General features: G+C 39.0%; 1 protein-coding gene across 5 annotated transcripts in view; it reads right to left on the bottom strand.

Moving 5' to 3' along the window:
• SDK1 (sidekick cell adhesion molecule 1) overlaps window positions 1-20,749 on the bottom strand; it is a 455,695-nt gene that overhangs the window by 264,605 nt on the left and 170,341 nt on the right. For all 5 annotated transcript variants that reach the window (XM_042438052.1, XM_042438056.1, XM_042438054.1 and 2 more), the window contains one exon: window positions 15,806-15,939. In XM_042438052.1, coding sequence (XP_042293986.1) covers window positions 15,806-15,939 — 134 coding nt within the window. The remainder of the gene's footprint in view (window positions 1-15,805; window positions 15,940-20,749) is intronic.

The following is a 20,749-nucleotide window of genomic DNA, read 5'->3' as shown; positions in this document are numbered from 1 at the left end:
AGTGGGTTTTTTGCATTTAATACACTTTTTAAAAGAAGGGTTTAGGACGTAGGTTATCTGATAATTTGAAGAAAGGTAATTTGTAGTAAGTGTAACTCTATGTTGAAACTGTTTGCATAGCGCAGTAGTACAAGCACCCCGTAAGTCATCAAAGATGCTCAGATCGCTTGCAGGGAGCCTCAGATAATTCAGTCACATGGTGAACTGACCAAGTGCATAAAGAAAAGAGAGATGTAGGACCTCTATGAAATTCACGCATATCAGTTCCAGATTCTCTCCTGCAATAATTTTCAACCAAATTATGCGCCATTGAGTGTTAGCTCAATGACAGGGAAAGACAGGGAGAGTAAGGGAAGCACATTCTGGCCTTACTCTTTATTTAAACAGGGAGATGGCCTACAGGAAGACTGCTGGCAAAAGCTTTGGATGTTGCAAGGCTCTGTTAGCTACAGGACTTGTCACCGTCTGAAGTCCTTTGTAGCCTGTTCCCTGGTTAAGGCACAATTTTCTCTTGGGTGAATGTCACCCTACCACTTCTTCCAAAGAGCTTAATCTAGTGTGGTTTATAAACAGCTCCTGAATTTGGAAACATGGCACACCCAACCCCACCTCTGGCTGCAGGTCTCTGGGAGCTGTAGTCCTTATAGTAGTTTCCTGGCCCCTTCCTATTCTGAAGAAGGTTATATTGAGGTAATATGTTATCCAAGATTGCCATTATCTTTAGTTTTATTTTAATCTCCACTTTTTGGATGTTTTTATCTGCACGGTACTTATTTTAAATTGTACACTGCCATTTGCAAGAGGGGAGAGGAAGGGTACAAATAAAAATAATGATGGTGATGATGATCCATGAGCGTGCAAGGCTTTGTGACTGCTTTCCGGCAGCGTGGTATTTTTGGCTATGTTTCAAAGATGCACAGGGGCCCCCTGTATCTATAATGTTTTAAGAAGCTTTAGTGTCTTAAATGCAAGTTTAAGCGGCTCAAAATTAATTTGAAAGTACATCAAATTAAATATTCTCTGGAGCATGGCCTAAGGTGATAAATGGAAGTAAATGGTAGAAATATTTCACTGTAGTCCAGATATTCCTCAAGCCCATCTGGAGTAATGAGGGCTGTCTGTACAGAAAGGTTTACCAGAGTGCGGTGAATAATCAGTCATAAACCAACATATAAATCACGCAACTTGCACCGCAGGTTAATCCAGCTGCATTTGGAAGGCTGGTATTAAAAATATGATTGGCAAGTGTTCGCGCCACAAACGTTACGAATCTAAACTGTATTTCACTAGGGATTAATATTTTGAAAATATTATACCATTAAGGATAACTGCTTATGACAAATCTAATATCTATAACAGATTAGTTTTGCGCTTCCAGCTCGACTGATAGATTGCATCATGAAGCAGGTGCAAATGTTTGCAGCTAGAAATTGAAAATCACTAAAACTGCTTACAAGATTATTAACAAGAACCTGAAATGAATTACCAGCCAATAACACACCATAAAACAGGATGACTGAGTCATTAAAAAACTTACTTTTTCAGAACTCAATTATAACATTTGTCATCTGATTTCATAAAAACATATATATTAAATGAATAGTACTCATATCAAAGTTCTAACACGGCAAGTTTGCAAACACCGGAATGTGTACTCCAGCAAAAACTTTGTCTAACACTTCTGCCAAGGAATGGTTTTGCAAAAAGTGTACAACTCTAACCCATTACCCATCACAAATATTGAAGCTTGTGTTTTTATTTTTGACTTTGCACTGACATCAATCAATATAATTTTTTAATATCTTACATCAGAACAGATGTACTTTCTACTGAGTCCCTCAGATCATCAGTCAACTTAGTTCAGGTTGTCTATGCTCAGCTATTTGAACCAAGAGTGTTTTCAAACTCTATCTGGAGAAGCTGAGGATTGGATCTGAACACTGTTAATCAGCTACTAAAATTACTGATGCATTCATTTCCCTCACTGGCATTTAGCATACCAAATTGACATGGAGGTATGTCCTATGCTTTAAGGAGCATCACTAGCTTTCTCCTGCCAAGTTCATTAGGACCGGAAGATAGGAAGATCTCAGAACAGGTCCTTGCTGCATTATGGCTATTTTGGGAAGAAGAAGAAGAGTGAGACAAAAAGCAGAAGAAGAGTTTGGAACCAATTAAAGATGGAGGACTGGAAAGCAATTGAAGAAGACTGGAATGGAAGGAAGGGAAGACTCCTAGTGATGAGCAAAACTGGAGAACAGAAGGGGAGTTTGCTCAGGAGAAGTTCCTCAAGCATCTTTCAAGACGTCAGACCCTTCAGATCCAAGGGCTGGCATTTCCCCCACTCTCCCTCTCCTGCAAGTTGTTGGTATCTTTCTGGGTGTCAAGTATGGGAGGTGAGACTTTTGAGTCTTTTCTCTTCTCTTCTCACTGCTATGGATTCTTTCTGGTTTTGTATAGTGAGGCGATTTGCAATGAACCCATTTGTAGTCCTTTGGTGTGTTTATTGTTTGCACAGTGTTGGGTACTTGGATAACTGAGTGAGTTCAGGGAATGCATTACATTCAGGTGAGCAACATCAGTTGGTCTGAAGACCAATACATTGCCCTTGGAACAAATATGTCCATCGCCACCCATCCTAGAAATCATTTGGAGCCCACATCAGGGTTTGAAAACCATTTTTGAATAAACAAACAAACAAGCAATGATAGAAGGCACCATAGCCTATTTAAAAGATGACTTTCCTCTCCTAGAAATGTCCAAGGGAAGGCATTGATTCCTTCTTTGCCAAAGAAAGGGCCATCTGTGAGAGACTGGAGAAATGAAACGTATAAAGATGGCCCTAGATCTGCATGTGGTCCTGGGGCTGTACTTTCTCCACCTCTGTATTTACATACTAATACATTTCTACCAATTGACAATGCAGAATAGGTAAACACCAATAACAGCTTCTCATTTGCCCTTCGTTTATAATTATGAAGCCTTTTCAAGACTAAGATAAGAATATTTTCATTTCCTTTCAACCACTTCAGAATGCGTGTCCCATTCATATGCTATGCTTAGCGTTCGCAATAATTAAGGATCCAACAGTTCCTCCGGAGTTGACATTTTCTGGAAGTTACATTGATAGATACAATTTTCAAAGCCATTCTCAGAAACAAATACCTCTGCTACTTGATTAATCATCTGTGTAATATGGCTTGATGACAATATATCAGCCACATTTCCATCTGTAACAAAGACATAGAACTGTCCGAGGCTCTTTGGCAAATACATTCTGTATTATACTCTAGTGAGAAATTCCGCTGGCTCCATGAAGTCCAAAAAGGTCTGTCAGATTTCATAATATTCCCTTGCATCAGCTTCTGAAGTGCAAATAGCCCTCTGCATCAATGAGTACAGTATCTGATCTTTCATCCACGGTTTAATCAAAGGCTGTCTCTTTTCTCTTCTTGTCCTTGCACATCTTGCCTAATGCATTTCTTTTTGGAGGGTGGTTTGCTAGCGCCAATAGCACTGATTTCCATTCTGAAGCATTCCAGCCCTTGCTTCCCCGCCATTCAAAACAATGGTGACAGATCCATATGCATTCAAAGAACACTTAATGTTATATATCTCTGGAGCTACATGCCATCAATCAGATGCTGACATGTTCTTGCAGGATCATTTCCTTTCCAAACAAATACAAACTTTCCTTATGGAATAATTATTGCTTTCTTTACAACCTGGTGACTGTGTATTTGTGTGACGGGAGTGGAAAATATATACAATACGAAATTGGCAAGCAGGGGTTGTTTTCTTTATGCTCTTTAATGTGGTGCATCAGGTGCAAAACTGTATCCATTACAGTATCAAACTTTTAACATTCATTATATAACATTAGTTATACAAAATAGGAAAATGCTTGAAGCTCAATATTGAGTCACTGGCCAAAGCATGACATTTTTTCCAAACAGGAACCTGAAATCTGATGCATGCTTTCTTTGATTTATTGCTAAAACTAAAAGCACTAAAATGGGATGCTTGATGTTTTTACTGCTCTCAGTTTGTCAGATTATCTATCTCTGTTTCAGTCCAAATCCTGGCAGCCATAAGAGGAGGAAAGCACCCAAATGTCCAGCTCATTCGGTCTCTCAGCCAAAGTGTAAGAAAGTATGAAGTTGGTCCATTCTTAGAGGGTAAAGTCCCAGCAAGATCTTAGGCCTCTGAAGGCATTGGGATATTAAAATATGCAGAAGCATATTTGATGACTCTACAATTCGGCAGTCTAATTTTTCATAGTAATGGAGAGAATATTGTTCTTACATTGTACTAGATCCTTCCACCCATCTTTTAAAGATATAATTTAGTACTTTCAATCACCTTGAAAAGATCATCTGCAATTTTAATCACTCTCTACTGTCTACTTTTTATACATTGCTATGGGACCGTCATTCGCAGTGATGCTTGAGATAAACATACTCCAAGGTTCAGAACTGGTGAGACCTGAATCTCAAATCTGCAAATTCAGTATTTATGCTGTTTGCTAATTTCAGATGCTTTCCAAAACTTTAGTACCAAACATTGCATTTGAAGAACGATTAGTAAAACTGTCACATCTGACTCCGAGATCCTATCGGCTCTTCTTCATAGCTCCTTAAGTAAGGTATTTTCTATCACTGCACAGTGGTAATTGTAATCAAAAGTCTGTACTACTATTAAATATTAATTCTGTGTATAATTCCATAAATTGGAATTCTAATCCTTCCAACAGAATGCATAACCATAGAGCTATAGGGCTCAGAAAAAAATTGTTTTATGGTACTGTTTCATTTCTTGCTTATCAAAATCCTTATGTGATGTAGATGTAGCATCTTCAGAGGCAGCCTTAACCCGCACCTTCTTACCCAAAGTGTGGTACTGATACAAAATGAATGGGGAGCTTTTCGCAAAAGAGACGTCAGGCGATTGTAATCAGTTTTGTTTGACTTTTAAGTTGTCTACTTAAAAACAGTTGCTAACCTGGACTCCAGCTCCTTTAGAGGGGATATAGTTAACATTAAAGATGTATTTTAATGAGGGAACTGGGAAATGACTGTGCCTTCCAATCCAAGCAAATGATGGGTATGTACACCAGAAGTTCTGCACACACAAAAACTTTACATACAGCTTACAGTTTTGATCTGCAATCCAGCTCCATTAAAACTGAAGGTGCTGATGTCCATAAAAACAGGATTGTTGTATATTGTTAGTAGGGGGGGGGGGGGCTTAAATAAGAAAACTTATTTAAGATTACAACCCTTCAGTTCTGCATGTTTAAATTTGTAAGATGTTTGCCAAAAGGAAAATGATGTGTGTGTGTTTACATTCGGAAAAACGGCTGCCTCAGCTCCTTGTCATATATCCTTTTAATGGAAGAGTTTAGCTCACATAAAATGTTCCCTCCTTGTAGTTTTGCAAAGCACTCCTTTGTTAAGAAATAATGAGCATGTAAAGAACAAGTAAGTGACAAGTTTATAAGGCAATGCAAACTCTGCCAGCATAACATATTTGCTTTACGGTACTTAATCATGGACACTGAACCTTGTGCATAACATACCACTTTCGTTCCATGGACCGCATCTTATTGGTTGATCCCAATTGGAGTAGATCCATTCAATCAACTGTTGAATGGTGAACACAAATATCCCTTCCCATTAATTCAGTGGGTCTACTCTAGTCAGGACTAACAACAGGATTTAGGCCAAAATGTGTAAGATATTACTGAGAGCTCCATCCTTCAGGAAGTCTTTTACACATGATCTATCAAAAGGAACAGCTATATCAAAGAAGAGTAGCAGCTTTGTAAATCTCTCATTCGTTTTAACGCAGCTTGAAGAAAAAGAATGTCCTGGAATGGTGTCCTTAGTAGAAACATTTTGGCACAAAGATCCCGGGGAAACTGAAACTTTCCATCTGAAATGCCATTGTAGATCTCAGTAGTATTGGCATAAAATCAAGATAAAATATCACGAGGAACTTAGGCACAATGTTTACGACAAGGCATCCTCTAGAAGAGTAATTCTAAATTAATGTAGCATTCAATGGGTCTGTCACTAAAAAGATTGGTTAACGTAACTCAAAAATATAGGGCTGCTGGTGACAGGCTTTTAGAGACCTTGGTCAAATGATGATATACAGCTAGAATATTTTTGGTGACCACGCTGCTCTCAATAAACAAAAGGCTTATTTAGATCGGCTTCTTGTTGTTAATTTCTGTTAGTTTACTAACCTTTCCCCAGTTTCACTATTTGCCCAAAATCAACATTAGATTGGAGAGGCTGGTGAGCTTTATCTCTGGAACCCTGCTTCTTGTTAAATGTTCTCATGCACCTGAGGCACAATTATGATCATCATCACAGATTTTTAAAAACGGTTTCCCCCGTATTTTGCACATTACTCATGGTGAGAAGAAGCAAGCTAAAATTATACATGGCATCAACCACACACAGCAACAAAAGATTAAGAGACAGGTTAGTAGCTGTGTCATTCCTCACTTCAAAGCAATCTGAAATGAATGACATAATCTCAAGAAATCCTGCCAGCACTGGTCCTTCCTTTCTGAATGCTCATCCCAATGAGGTAAAGCATCCAACCTTTGCCTGGTGAGAATAAAGCAGCTTGGACATCTCTGTCCCTTACATGCAACTCTATTGGTTGCCAGTCTCAAAGTGAGAAATCACTCCTTACTAGGGATGCAATCCTTGGCCAATTTTATTCTTCGGGGGAGCAAGAAACGTTCAGACCATTTTCTTCCCACTATGAGAAATCCTTGAAAATCATGCAGTTTTTGAATCCTAGTCACAGTTTGGGATTTAGTCTATGCAAAATTCAAACGTGGTATTTTTGTGCAGAAAAGTATTACTTTCTGCCCCCCCCTCTCTCCATATATATATATATATATACCGTATATATATTGGTGCTGTATGAACTACGGAGTTGTTTTATGAAAGTCGCACTGTGCTTCACCAATGTCTGGGGTACTACTTGCTTGTTTATCACTTGCTCTAATACACTGCATTGAAACATCAATGTCTCCCCTGAGAAACAGACCCCATATTTGGACTTTATTCTCCAAGGTGGCATTAAGGTGGTTTTGACTAAATATAGATTAAATACTCTGTTAAAGGGTGCTATAACGGCCAATGTAAGATGGATAGATATTGTCCCACTGGTTGCTGGAAGGGACCAGTATATTGAGAACATTCACTATACTGAGACATGGGGATTCACTATCCTGAATCCCTTATTTCAGCCATTGAAGATAATACTAATTTAAAGAAAATTACACACACACACACACACACACATAGGCACACAAGATTTCTATTTCTAGGTAATATATCACACTGCTTTATATGTTAAACAGGTTCTAGAGAGAAGGTAACCTTCGGTTCTTCCTGGTGATAGCATGCACCTCTAGAACCATTTTAATAATAACTACTTAATTAAATAATTGGCTTCTGCAGCATTTTAGTCTGATATAACTGATTTATCCAGTATAATTACTGTTTTCAATCAGTTTTGAATGGTTATTAAGACTTTTAAGTACAAAAACCAGACTAGGAAAACAGCAAGCAAAATGTGGCCATGTTTATCTAGTCTTGTATACTCTCTTTACTGAGGAAGCCATGGCTGACTTATGTTTTTTTTAAATATAAATCTAATTAAACCACCCCAGAATGGGATTTTAAAATAATTGTGGTTCATATTTACTGCTTGGATGGGCTTGCGGCAACTGACAACCTTTTATTATGGGTTATTTGTGGTTAGTTGTCTAATAGCCCAAGGAAATGGTCACTGCAGGACATTACTATTCAGCTTTAATTAAATTTTTAGTCCAATAATAGAGCAAATAGTATGTATTACCTGGGATTTTTAACCTTTAACTGTGGGCTTGTAACTATCCCTGCATCTGCAGTAATTTTGCTCAGAGCCTCCGAGCAGCTGAAGTTATTTTTATAATCCTGCCACCGACATCCACAAAAGTCAGCTTTCATGGAAGAAAAAACCCTGTGCTGGACCAAAACAGCAAAATGGATTTCATTTTCAGTAGAGCTAAGGGTAAAAATCTGTATTTAGGAAAGAAGAATCGTTTCACAGATACGGGATGAATATCACCTGGCTTGATAGCAGTAAAAAGGAGCCCGGAGGTTAGCAGAGCGCAAGCTAAACAACAACTAGGGAGGCTAAAAAGCAGCAATAATTACTTCTCTCTTAATGTAAATCCTATTTTCCATCCCTGGAATGGCATTTGAAATAGATATAATGGCACCAGCTGCATCAATGTAAGCACAGTGTCCATATTGCAAGAGTAAAGCTTTGGGCAAACTACTCCTAGACCACTTTGCCCAGTTCTGCAGTATAGGAAGAGCATCCGCAAAGTGGAATGTGCTCAAAAGAAGGCAAAGAAGTTAGTGGGATGCCTGGACACAAAGGTTTGTTTTAGGATAGATTAAAGGAGATGGATGCGTTTAGCCTAGAAAAGAGGCATCTAAGAACTGATGTGACAGCTATCTTCAGGTGGTCGGTACTTTTGAACTATACATTCATAAAAGCTTCTTGATGGTATTCGTTGTTCAACAGTGGTACATACTCATTCATTACTCTCATTCATTAGAGATTTTCCTACAGAAGCTGGACATAGAAGGTAGAGCAAATGTTTCTGTTCTCTCTTCACTGCAAAACTGAGCCCAAACCAACTGATTCAATTCACAAGATGAAGAATTTGAACTAGAACTTCCTTCCCAATTGAATGAGAACTTTCCAGTGGTCCAACGGTGGTACATAGGATGTAGTAGACTCTCATTCATTAGAGATTTTTTACACAGAAGCTGGATGGCCACCTCTCAGAGTTTCCAAGAGGTCTTCTGCCATGGAAGGGGCATAGACTCAAAATTCCCTTGCAACTCTAGGCTTATTTTTTTATTAGTCAATTCTCTCTTATCATGAACACATCTTTCTAATATTTCTTTCGATGCTCGTGACATGGAAAATGTTCTGCAACAAGAAGCATGTTCCTGCATTAAAAAACAGCAACACAGTGACTCCGTCTTTGTGCAAGTCTTCCAGCACATCAGCACAATTTGCTCAAGAATGCATATGCCTGGATGGCACACATAACTGATGTATGCCACATTTTGTATAATGATTGCAAGGTAAATTCAATTTTCTATTTTCCTTTCTGTCTGTCCTCTAAGAAGCTCTTATCGCCACATATCAACTCGGGCGCAGCGACAGAGATAGGAAACAAATCACTCCAATGAATGTAATAGCAAAAGTGATTAGAGATAGAGAAAGATTAATTGCATATGCCAGATATAAATAAAGTAGTCAGGAAAAGATCCCTACAGGTTTAGAAAATGCAGTGCAAACAATATATATATATATATATATATATATATATATATATATCCAGACTGAATATAAATGGCACATAGGGTTTACAAATGACATTTTTAAATACTAAATTTAAAAAGCAAAGTTTGCAAAATACTTCAAAGTAAATTTTTATTTAGTTATAGGAAAGCAGTGGAAAAGGAGTCTCAACAGAAAGAAAAATAGCTGAAAGAGCTGCTAAATTGCTACCTTCAAGAACAAACTTAGTGAAGAATTACATCCCTAACTACTTGTGCTACCTTCTCACCAGTCTGGAGGTTGATGACCGATCCCATGACAACATGTAACAGTATATCATGGATAAGCATGAAGCAATCATTTGCAATCTCCTCATTTCAAGCAGATGTCTGATACAGGTACAACAATGGCTTCCCCATTTTGTTCAACACTTGGAAATGTGATTCATGGCTGGTAAATTGCAGGTAATGTGATACATTGAGAAACTCACCCCAAATGATATACGCCCAGCAGGAGCGATAATTACAGATGTAATTATTGTGACTTAGCTTTATTCCATCACTTCTTCAAATGGGGAACCAATGAATATAGCTCTCTCTCTCTCTCTCTTTCTTTCTCCATTGCCTTTCTTGAAGTGTCTATGTGTATTAACCAGCCTTAGAGTTTAAAAACAGCATGAAATATCATAGTAGTGAGAGACATTTTAAACGTTGCTGGGCACTACAAATAGCCGTTTTGGTGGTGCTATCCATACAGATCTAGCTCAGCCCTTAAACACTTGTGCAACTATTTGAAATTAGCTTTCGGATGCAAAAGAATACTGGATGATTTCTGAAGTGTACAGAGGATATTTGTCTGTCACAGACAGAACAAATTGGGGTAGAATTTCCCCCCGAAATATCCTCAACAGAAGAAATTGTAAAGGTTGTCAAGAAAGTGAGCAAAATGAAATGTCATTATTTTTTTGAAGATAGATTTAAACATGACATAACTCATAAAGCTCTTTGATTCGGGGCTGCATTGGATTTTGCTTGTATTTGTTGAGTGAGCCAGGGCTATATATCGTGCAGCCACAGCTGAGAAATCCAATTCCCTCCCCTATTCTATTTTTTAGATGGGAAAAACTGGTATTGAAGCATTAATTTCATTTTAGTCAAACTGATCCATGGAGGCTGAACGGTTGTAAAATCCCCCTTGGCATGGGCTAAAAGCACTTTGACAAGTTTATAGAGCCAGCAGAAGTGTGACCCTGGCACTGCAGTCTCTGTCCTCTGGAGGATCTGGGCTGTTTTGTTCTGCCTTTCCCCCTCTTTGTACACCTGAGCGGCAGGAACTCCCCATCAAAAATTAATATAGCAATATGTTTTAGACACCCCAGTTATATCCTCAGCATCTGCTGACTCAGCCTTACCACTAAAATCTCAAATCAAAAATCCTTTTCAATAGCATCGCCCCATTATTCTGCTTTACAACGTGCGTTGATGGCATACAGAAAGTGTTTAGTAAAATTTCCTTTCGGAGATGAAAACATCATCTTTGACCCAATAATGACTAGCTCTTCGCAACAATAGTGATGAAAGAAGGACTGTCGCAGGGACGGGTGAAGGAATATAACTAAAAAGTGATAAGATTGTTAAAGTAGGACAGCAGCTTGGAACTAATAACCGCTAGTTTTCTCATAGTGTTGACTTCCTGTTTGTTTGCTTTTCCAAACCTGCATAACTCTAACCTCCAGCCATGTTTTAATTTCCCCATTCTATTTGACTGTGCACAAGTCTTGTTGAGTAAAGTGACTTTCATAACTTTTACAAACAAGATTAAGATTGTGTCCTCTCTCTGCCAGACCCTGCGTGGGTTGGTGGGCATGGGACTGGACATTGTTCAGCTTCTGCCTTGCCAATTTGATTACTCTGCTCATGAAATCGAGTCCCATCACATTTCCCAACAAAATTAGAGTGCTGTTGACAGAGGGGCAAAACCGATGGACTACCTGGAAAGTCAGTGTGGACAAAGGATCAGTACAATTAAGTGCAATAGACTCCAAGGATTGTTTCTTGGAAAGTTTCATTATGACTAAATACTACTTTAATAACTGGGCAAATTTGTGATTTAAATATAGTCTCTGCACTTCTTTTTGCCTTGGAACAAACAGCTTGTTAGAAATGGAAACTGGCCAGACCAAAATGACATCCTTACACTTCCAATTAATTACAGTAGAGCTAAGTCAAGAATCTAATTTTGGTGGTCTCTCTCTCTTTTCATCCCATCAACAAGACAATAGGTTCCTTCCTTTACTCCTGCAATGTTTGGGAGGGAGATTTATCTTCATTAAATAATAATTGGCTTCATTATCTTTCGACTTGTCAGAACTGCTGGCTGGTAAGATTCTAAAAAATTTCATCCATCTTATTTTGTGTTTTTCGAAACCCATATTAGGCTTTTAAAAAAGACATCAAAGTCAGCAAAACACTCAGTATTCTTTGGGAAACTATTATGAAATGGGAGCAAGAATATCTAATTTACTAATACTTCTGCTAAGGTGACATGCACCTCTATATTTCATAAATTAAAGAAGGAAGTCTAACAACAAGGAACTGAACTGAAGTTCCAAATGATGAATGTCGCAAGAACAGTCCAAGCTGCCAAAAGAAAGCTTTATTGATTCTCGCCTATTGCTGCACACTTGCTTTTTCAGTCATTTACTCAAGCTCCACTCTTTACATCTTTTCATAAAATGTTTGGAGAGAAACAGATAGAAAGGGAGGTAATATTGTCCCAAAACCAATTCCAAATGTAGGACATATTGCTTAAGAGATACGTAAGAGAGTCTGGCCTAGAGGTAATTGTCTATCAACTGCAGAGTGATTTTAGCGACAATGTGTAATTTTCCTACAACTCATCTCATCACTAAAATGGAAAGAAGAAATTGATTCTTTGTGGTCTTCACCATAAGTGCTAACAGTTTGGGAAAGAGAGACCTTGCACTCCAGCTATGTGTTACAAACCAATTGGAAACTCCTCACTCCATGGAAAGCTATAAATGGATCCCTTTCTAGCTGTATCATACATTAGAAAGGCAGTGAATACTGTCCTGTTCGTCTCAGCTTTTAATGATGTTTAATGCTTGTTGTCTCTCATTACTGTCAGTCCCTAATTTTTATTGTAATGAATGTTTTTATTCCTGTGTGCCTTCGCTTTTACGACATATACGTTTTTAAAATGTATTTCTCAATTTTGTTGTAAATCATCCTGAGCGCTTAGTGAGCGGAGGTTCATTAAATAAATAAATAAATAAACACACACATAGAAATAATACACACCGACTACTGCATCTTCATTCAACCCAGGAGCCTTTTCAAACAGTGCCACCTGTGATACATTAGCAGAAAGCAACAAGCAAACCTCGCCTAATAAATGTTTCATGAGCTACGAATCTCACTATGGAGGAACAAACAAATATTGCTGTAACAGGGACATCCAAATTCAAAGGGCCAGTTTGTTATCTGCCGGATCCATATACAGAAGCTGTCCACTCTGGCACCTGAATCTTACTTCTCTTCATGACATCCTCCACTGTATCATAGACTTTTCATAGAATCATAGAATTGGAAGAGACCACAAGGGCTATCCAGTCCAACCCCTTTCTGCCACGCAGGAACTCTCAATCAAATCATCCCCGACAGATGGCCATCCAGCCTCTGCTGAAAGACCTCCAAATCCCTCCTTGCTAACACCTTTGACTTCCAGCTAGTTGGAGAAAAGCTGACCATCAACAATAGTTGTTGCTACTTGAATGAAATCATTTCTCTGGCTCTCTTTCTGCTATTCATTCATTCATTCATTCATTCATTCATCAGTCCTCTACATTTATGCCAGCCATTTATCTTAGCTTCCCAATGAGAACACCTCCTTATTCACATCAGGTAGACGTTTAAGAAACCCACTGGGCATTTGAAAGACACCCCCCCCCCAGTCACTTCATAGCAACCTCCACAGTGGCAGTCATGTCAATCAGTTGTGGTACACACACAAATAGTTTTGTGGCATCACAAGATCACTTCAAGGCTTAATCTACAAGTTTGTTGATCTTTCAAAGTACCAGAAGACTTGCCCGGCTCTTCTGCTCATTCGCTTAACAGTCACCACACCTGAAATACCCCAAAACTGTTTGAACTGCCAGCTCATATTTGGCATCATTGCAAACTTCAGAAAGAAACGGATTAGACAGATATTTTTTCATATAGTAAAACAGACCCATTAAATCAGAGGATCTAAAGTTAGGTTAGGATGGGCTGGGTATCTTTGGAGGGAGCTGGGGGCAATTTTTATCCATGCACTGACACACCTGAACCAACCAGAAGTGACACTGTGCATCCTTTTGTCTGATTGTCATCCTTCCCTTTTCTGGCTGGGGGACAATACCCCATATTCCAAGATTTGACAGGTGAACATCAGGGTGCATGTGGCCAAGCATCATCAGAGTGTGAATGAGATGGCAAAGGTTATTAATAAAGTAGAGGAGAAGCCGCAGCAGCTTCCTTTTCTTTGAATCTACTGGGATCCCATTTTCCCAGTCATTCTTTTAATCCTTGTCTTTCTCCATCTCTGAGAGGACCACTTGCATGAACTTCGCAACCCCTTCACATTATCCATTTTGTTTTCTCCTCTATATGTCCGTGCTCTTTCTTTTTTTGTCCCCTATGGTGTTGTATTGTAAATGTTTTATTCACATGGCCACAGACTGACTATTCCCCAATGTTAATTAAGATCAGAAAATGAGCTGCACAGTGCATTAGTGGTTATGTAATACAGACCATTAAAGCCTGCTTTATAAATGAATGTCATTAAATTCTAAGTATAGCTGTTTTTCCTAGGCTGCCAGGAGGGAAAAAAAATGAGACTGGGGTTATATGGCACATTCTATTCAAGATTTTTCAAGCAACTTAAGGGAGCGTAATTATCAAGCCAACGTTGTATGGTGAAATGAAGAGTTTGTGGCCAAAGCTGCAGGATGCCCAAGGTCTGGCTCTGCCTTATGAGGCTTTGTGTGAAACTGCATGGGATCGAGTCCATGCATGAGCTATCAGGCAAATTACATCTGAGCCCAGTCAAGCCTCCGCTGCTATTTATCAGTGTATAAGAAAAGCCTTCTTGGTGAATTCTTTCACAAAGCTTGAGATGGCAGTTTGTGTGACTTAACATTTACCCCATTGTCGCTCATCTTATGACAGCAGGGGCCAAGCCACCTGGGCTGCAAAGGAGCAGTCTTGGGGTTTCGCTCCAAGTATGGGACCAATAATTCAAAATACAAAGTCTTCATTCCATCGTAAAATAGAATATATAGTACAGAGGTTACAAAATGGTAACTTCTCCAGGCTGGTTACATCCCCCATCGACTCCATTTTCTTTCACTGAGTCAGGGCTCAAAACATTTCAAATTCAACATTAAGAATACATGTTGTTGGAGAGGGAAAGAAAGTGCAGATTAGTGATAAATTTTAACAGGTTGTAAAATGAAATCCCACGCTGCCCAGCCTGACATATTGGATTACCACAACCTTGAGCAATCGTATTAAGGGCTTCATAGGCCATCTGTGGAAAAGATGGACTATGGGGGGAATGCACTAAAATTTAAAATGTAGCAAAAAAGAAACTTGTAGGAAGCCGGAATCAACTGTAGAAACCACCATTCTATACAATGTGAACTCCAAGGTTTGTTCCTGGTGACGTTAATCAGTCAATTCCTAATGTTGAACAATACTCAATTCATTTTCATCTCTAGCAATCCAAGCCCTGAGAAGTTATTCCCTGCTTACAAGGATAAATAACTGCAAACGACCAAATCTCAGAAAATAGCATACGGTCCAACGTCCAGCTTCAGCAAGTAGTCAAAGAAGGAATAAAAGAAAAGTGCAACATCCTTTAACCGATCATACATATTTGAGCAAACCTGAGTTTACATGAATGATTTGATACTGCTGAGGTCATTCAGGTAACTCATTCTGGTCTATGGCTCTGAAGTGGCAAAAGGCGAAGACCCACATACACAAGGTCAAAAAACAAAAGCATTTTCCTCCCAAACAGCACTGTTCCTTCTCATATGGTCCTCCAGATTCTATTAGACTACAGCTTCCAGCATCCCTTGACTATGCTGGCTAAGATGGATGGATGTTTAAGTCCAACAACACCTGGAAGTTCCATGATTCCTACCTCCTTATATAGCCTGCTAACATAATAAGTATTACTACTACTATTACTACTATGACTACTGCTGCTGCTACCACTACTATTACTACTAATACTACTTATTATTATTATTATTATTATTATTATTAGCATTGAAAGTATTACTTATAAGAAAGATTAAAAGGAGAAAACATTGTGTGTTACATCCCTTTCAGAATACATTTGTCAAAATATCAGTACTCACTTGTCACACTCAGGTAAATGAATGGGCTTGTCTTGTTCTCGCCATTCTTTTCGTTGACTGCCTGGACGTAGTAGCACCCAGCATCTGCGGCGGATGTTGCAAGGATGACCAGCTGATTCTCCAGTGTGATGGTTCTGTTTTGGGGGGAGAAGCAAAAACAAGTGCTTGTTAATGTCGGACAAGAAGAATTAAGCTGTAAAAGAAGCACAGCACCTCTCAACCGATAGGCTTTTGTGTAGCAGTCACAGGAGAATTCTAGTTTTAAAAAGAAGGACTAAGTTTCAAATGACAGGAATCAAAATCCTCTGGATTTTCCCCCACTTGATGGTACTGCCAAGGTACAGCATTCAATAACTTCATACAACTAAGATGGACATGCTATGTCAGTTCACATGTCAGTTCACACTGTTGTAGTGCAAATTTAGTATTTATCGGAGAGGACACCTCTCTAGGAATCTCTAGGTCCTCCAGTTCAACTCTGTGGCCAAGATCTGCCAGACATTGATCATAGAGTTGTGCTGGAGGTGCTACAAATGCCCAGTGGAGTGTTCTCTCTAGGAATTTCTAGTGCGACCTTTGGTTAAAAACACAGAGTTGTGCTGGAGGACCTGGCTATTCCAAGACAGAACATATTAATACAAACTGTGAATAATCAAATCTGCCAAAGTCAAAGCCGCAAATGTGGAGGGATGAGTGCATTCTCTATTTATGGTCTGTGCAGTTAAGCTCAGCTTCATATACAAATGGTACAAATGGAAAATTAAAATGCTCAGCTGAGGAGTCGTGGAGGGAGAGGAGAGCAAAGCGGTTCCTAACTGACAGCTATAATTGTATTATGTCATAAGTCAGTGGTGGCATAATCTCTGTGGAGCCGGTAAATACTCGAGTCTAACATAAGTTTACCCTTGCCTTAACAAATGCTGCCATAAAACCCCCTTTGTAAAATTGCTTTAGCCATTTCTGGTGTCACCTGCATCATTGCACAGTATTCTATGTTTGCTCAGCATACAGGGGCCAGGCTTAAATTGTAGGACCAATGCACAACAGAGTCAACCCTTGTGATAGACATTTCTGTATTCCCAACACACTTTTTCAACAGAAGAGGGAAAAACACTGGACTGGAATATGATCCACATCTTGCCTTGTTTCCTGAGAATATTATCCCTGGCTTTCAGTTGCAGCAAATGACTCAGAGGCTACCATGATCTTTATTACAGTATAAGGTATCCGTCTCTTCAGACCTCAGTTATTTATTAGTTATTAATGTCAGAAAAGTGGGTTATCGATGGTGATCCAAGAAAGGCCTTGGGGGGAAATTAATACATTTTTGGAAGAGATTTGGATGTGCTGAGTCCATAGAAAATGAGATGTGGAAAACAGACAAAGTCTCAGGACACTGAAGAAAGGGATTATTTTATTGTTGAAAACAGCACAATATGTTTTGGCCAAGAAATGTTTTTATGGCCTCCATCAGGGGCTATTAAAAGAAAAGGGGACAATCCACAGATAACAGTAATTATAACAAGAGAGTACTTGCAATTTACAAAATCAATTATACGTGCAAATATCTCACATCAAATTACATATAAATTGTCTCCATTTTAAAAAAATGCATATTAAGCAAAATAAACTAACTGGTATGAGTACAAAATCTATCCACCCCTGAAGGTGGCCATAAAAATAGTTCAGGCTGAAATACATTGGGCTAGTTTCAAGAAGAACATCTTCTCTTTCTTTTGAGACTTCCAAGTCACATCTGTTGGGTGTTACCAGTTTTCACTGTTTGTTTCCTATAGAAAATGAACCTGATAATGGAACCGCAACCCAAATTCAGATAAGAGGCCATGACACTCAAAGTGGTAGTGATGACTGAGCCAAGGCATGCTAGATCCAAGGAAAGATGATGGTGGAAATGCCAGCAATAAAGAAACGACAGCGGCTAGACATCTTTACGAAGGGTCTCTCCGAAAACAATTGACCAAATAACTGTGTAGTAATTAGTTATTGTTTTTAGCAGATCTTAGAAGTGCTGCATTACAGGAAATGGTGTTATCTTTAGTGTGCTACGTTTGAGGATAATAGGGGTGTGTGTCATTATCCTTTATGTAACAAATGATAGCACTTTTCTTTCTGTACAGCAAGTAGCTTTTACTTGTTTTGGTCACAACTTTTGAAGGCATTTTGGCATCTGATCCTGATGTGGGATGTGGGCAATTGAGGTTTGGCAACCCCCCAAAATGCAAGATCCCCTCTGTGGTGGGACTCTCAGCAAGAGAAGTGTCCAGGGGAGTCATGAAGTGGCATCCGCCCATCTGGGGTTTCTTGGATATTACCCAGCAAGCAGGCTTGGTATTTACATGTTGATTGACAGGCAGTTGATTGACAGACAGATTGAGAGGATCTAGAACAGCAGTTCTCAACCTGTGGGTTGTGACCCATTTGGAGGTTGAATGACCTTTTCACAGGGGTCTCCTAAGACCAACAGACAACACATATTTACAATGGTCTTAGGAACCGAGACACTGCTAATTTTATGGCTGGGGGTCACCACAACATGAGGAACTGTATTAAAGGGTCGCAGCATTAGGAAGGTTGAGGACCACTGTTCTAAACCCATGTGGGTGCCAAGCCTATTTTGCAGCTGTAAACAATGGCATTGTGGCCTATTTTTCTCTGGTAGCAAAGTGGAATTAGCCCCTAAGTCAACAAAAGCCTGAAATCTGGAGTATGGCAGCACACAGAGAAGAATTTTAGCCTTAAGGACAAAGACATCCCTGCAGATCTGGGCAACATCTTAGGCAGAGGCAGAGAAGTAATGGAAGCAGTCAAATATTAATTCAAGGTTTACATGTCTGAAAGACAAGGCAGAAAATAACACCGATAGAGAAATGAGATGGTTGACTGGAATAAAAAACGAAGAGCTTGGCGTGCAATTAAGGTGCTATGATAGGCGCTTGGGGAGGGGACACGACACCATCAGTTACATTAAAGGCACTGTAATTAGTCCTAATAAATGGGCTTGCTCTATATAAAGAGAAAAGGACATGCAAATGAAAGCTGGAACATGATATAATTGAAGAAGGGTCTCTACTTGGTTAGCTTTTCTTGCTTAAATCTTTAATTTGAATATATTTAAATTAATTAGCAAGAGCAAAAAATCTTTGGCCATCCGTCCACAAAGACGTCGTCGCTCTTTACGGTAGAATCCTAAGCATGCCTGCTCACAATCAATCAAAAATTTATTTCGGTCACAGACCAGTATTAAAATAGAGGAGATGATTTTTATCACAAGGTACATAAAACAGAATAACATGCAATACAATAAACACATAAAATTCATAGTTCTTTGTGGGTTTTCAGGCTATGTGGCCATGTTCTAGAAGAGTTTATTCTCCCACAACATGGCCACATACCCTTCTAGAACATGGCCACATACCCTTCTAGAACATGGCCACATGCCCTTCTAGAACATGGCCACATGCCCTTCTAGAACATGGACACATGCCCTTCTAGAACATGGACACATGCCCTTCTAGAACATGGACACATAACCTTCTAGAACATGGCCACATACCCTTCTAGAACATGGACACATACCCTTCTAGAACATGGACACATGGCCTGAAAACCCCACAAAGAACTATGGATGGTGGCCATTAAAGCCTTTGACTTCACATAAAATTCACATTTAATCATACAAAACTAAGTCCAAACTCTCTGCCTAAACTCAAGGTTTGTACATAATCGCAGTGGCCCCACATGGCGACCTGAGTCCGCCTAAGAGAGCTCTTTATCTTTATTGTCATTATCGACTGCTGATTTTCTTCATCACAAATATGTCCCACTGGGTTCAATGGGACCTTCCCCCATGTCAGTTAAGATTTAGACAGAAGTAATTTCAGGTAGGTTTTAAAAGTACAGAAATATGTACTTTGCTTTTAGTTAAGGATAATTACCTTATCTCCAGGTATGGAGTCAATGGGAATTATTTAAGTTGAAATGAAAGTCAATTTATTTCATTTACTTTGGGCACTCAAAACTAGAACACTTGCGAGTCTTAACGTCTACTCATTTTGAACAGTACCTTGTACTTTTGAGATAAGGTAATACTGGGATAGTGTTTAAAAGATCCAATACAGGGAGCTTAAGATAACATCCACATTAGGCTCCCTCCCACCCACACTTCCATTAGATCTCCATAACAGACAGGGAGCTTCACAGAGGGGTATTTTAATGGGACTGTCTTGGTTAATATCTTGCTAGCTGTGAAGTTAAGCAAAATGATGTTAATGTGATTCCATAATTGCATTAAACACACACACACACTATTGAGTTTTATCATCTTAAACACATTTTGGAGTGCTTGTTTGGAGAACTGTCACCATGTTCCACCACAAAGCTACGTTTCTATAGACTCAAGACCACCTCTACAAATCTTGTTAGATCACCTTAACAATACCATAGGACTCAATGGAAGGCAGTTTGCTGTGTTTCTTGTGTCCTTAATGGCTAAATTCCATGCAAAATTTGTGTTTTGTGGTGCTGTGATCCATAGCTTGTATCACTTACATTTTAGCAACATATGCCAGTCATTATGCTTTAGGTTGGTATTCTTATTAGGGCTGGCAGTTTGTACATGACTTGATTCCCATCTTCTAGCTTCAATCCAGAGAACTTCAAAACTAATTATGTTCTCTAAAGAGTTTTCATTCCTTAAACCCAGTGGAATTTCCCAAGTAGTTTATGATGTGAGCGAGTGTCAATTGCACAGGAGTCTCTTATTTAATGATGAACATCTGAAGTACTGTCCAAGGATGTGCTTAAAACAGGTCTCCGGACTCTTGCTCCCATTTGCAGCATTACAGTTAAAATACTTTGCAAAACTATACTTTTTCTCAGCTGTTTTTGAAAAGCCAATAGAAAGTTTGAGGAAAGAGAAGCTCC

Source organism: Sceloporus undulatus, chromosome 8 (assembly GCF_019175285.1).
Source record: "Sceloporus undulatus isolate JIND9_A2432 ecotype Alabama chromosome 8, SceUnd_v1.1, whole genome shotgun sequence".
Lineage (NCBI taxonomy): Eukaryota > Metazoa > Chordata > Lepidosauria > Squamata > Phrynosomatidae > Sceloporus > Sceloporus undulatus.
The sequence above is the reverse complement of the archived record's forward strand: the minus strand, read 5'-3'. Positions and strand labels throughout refer to the sequence as shown.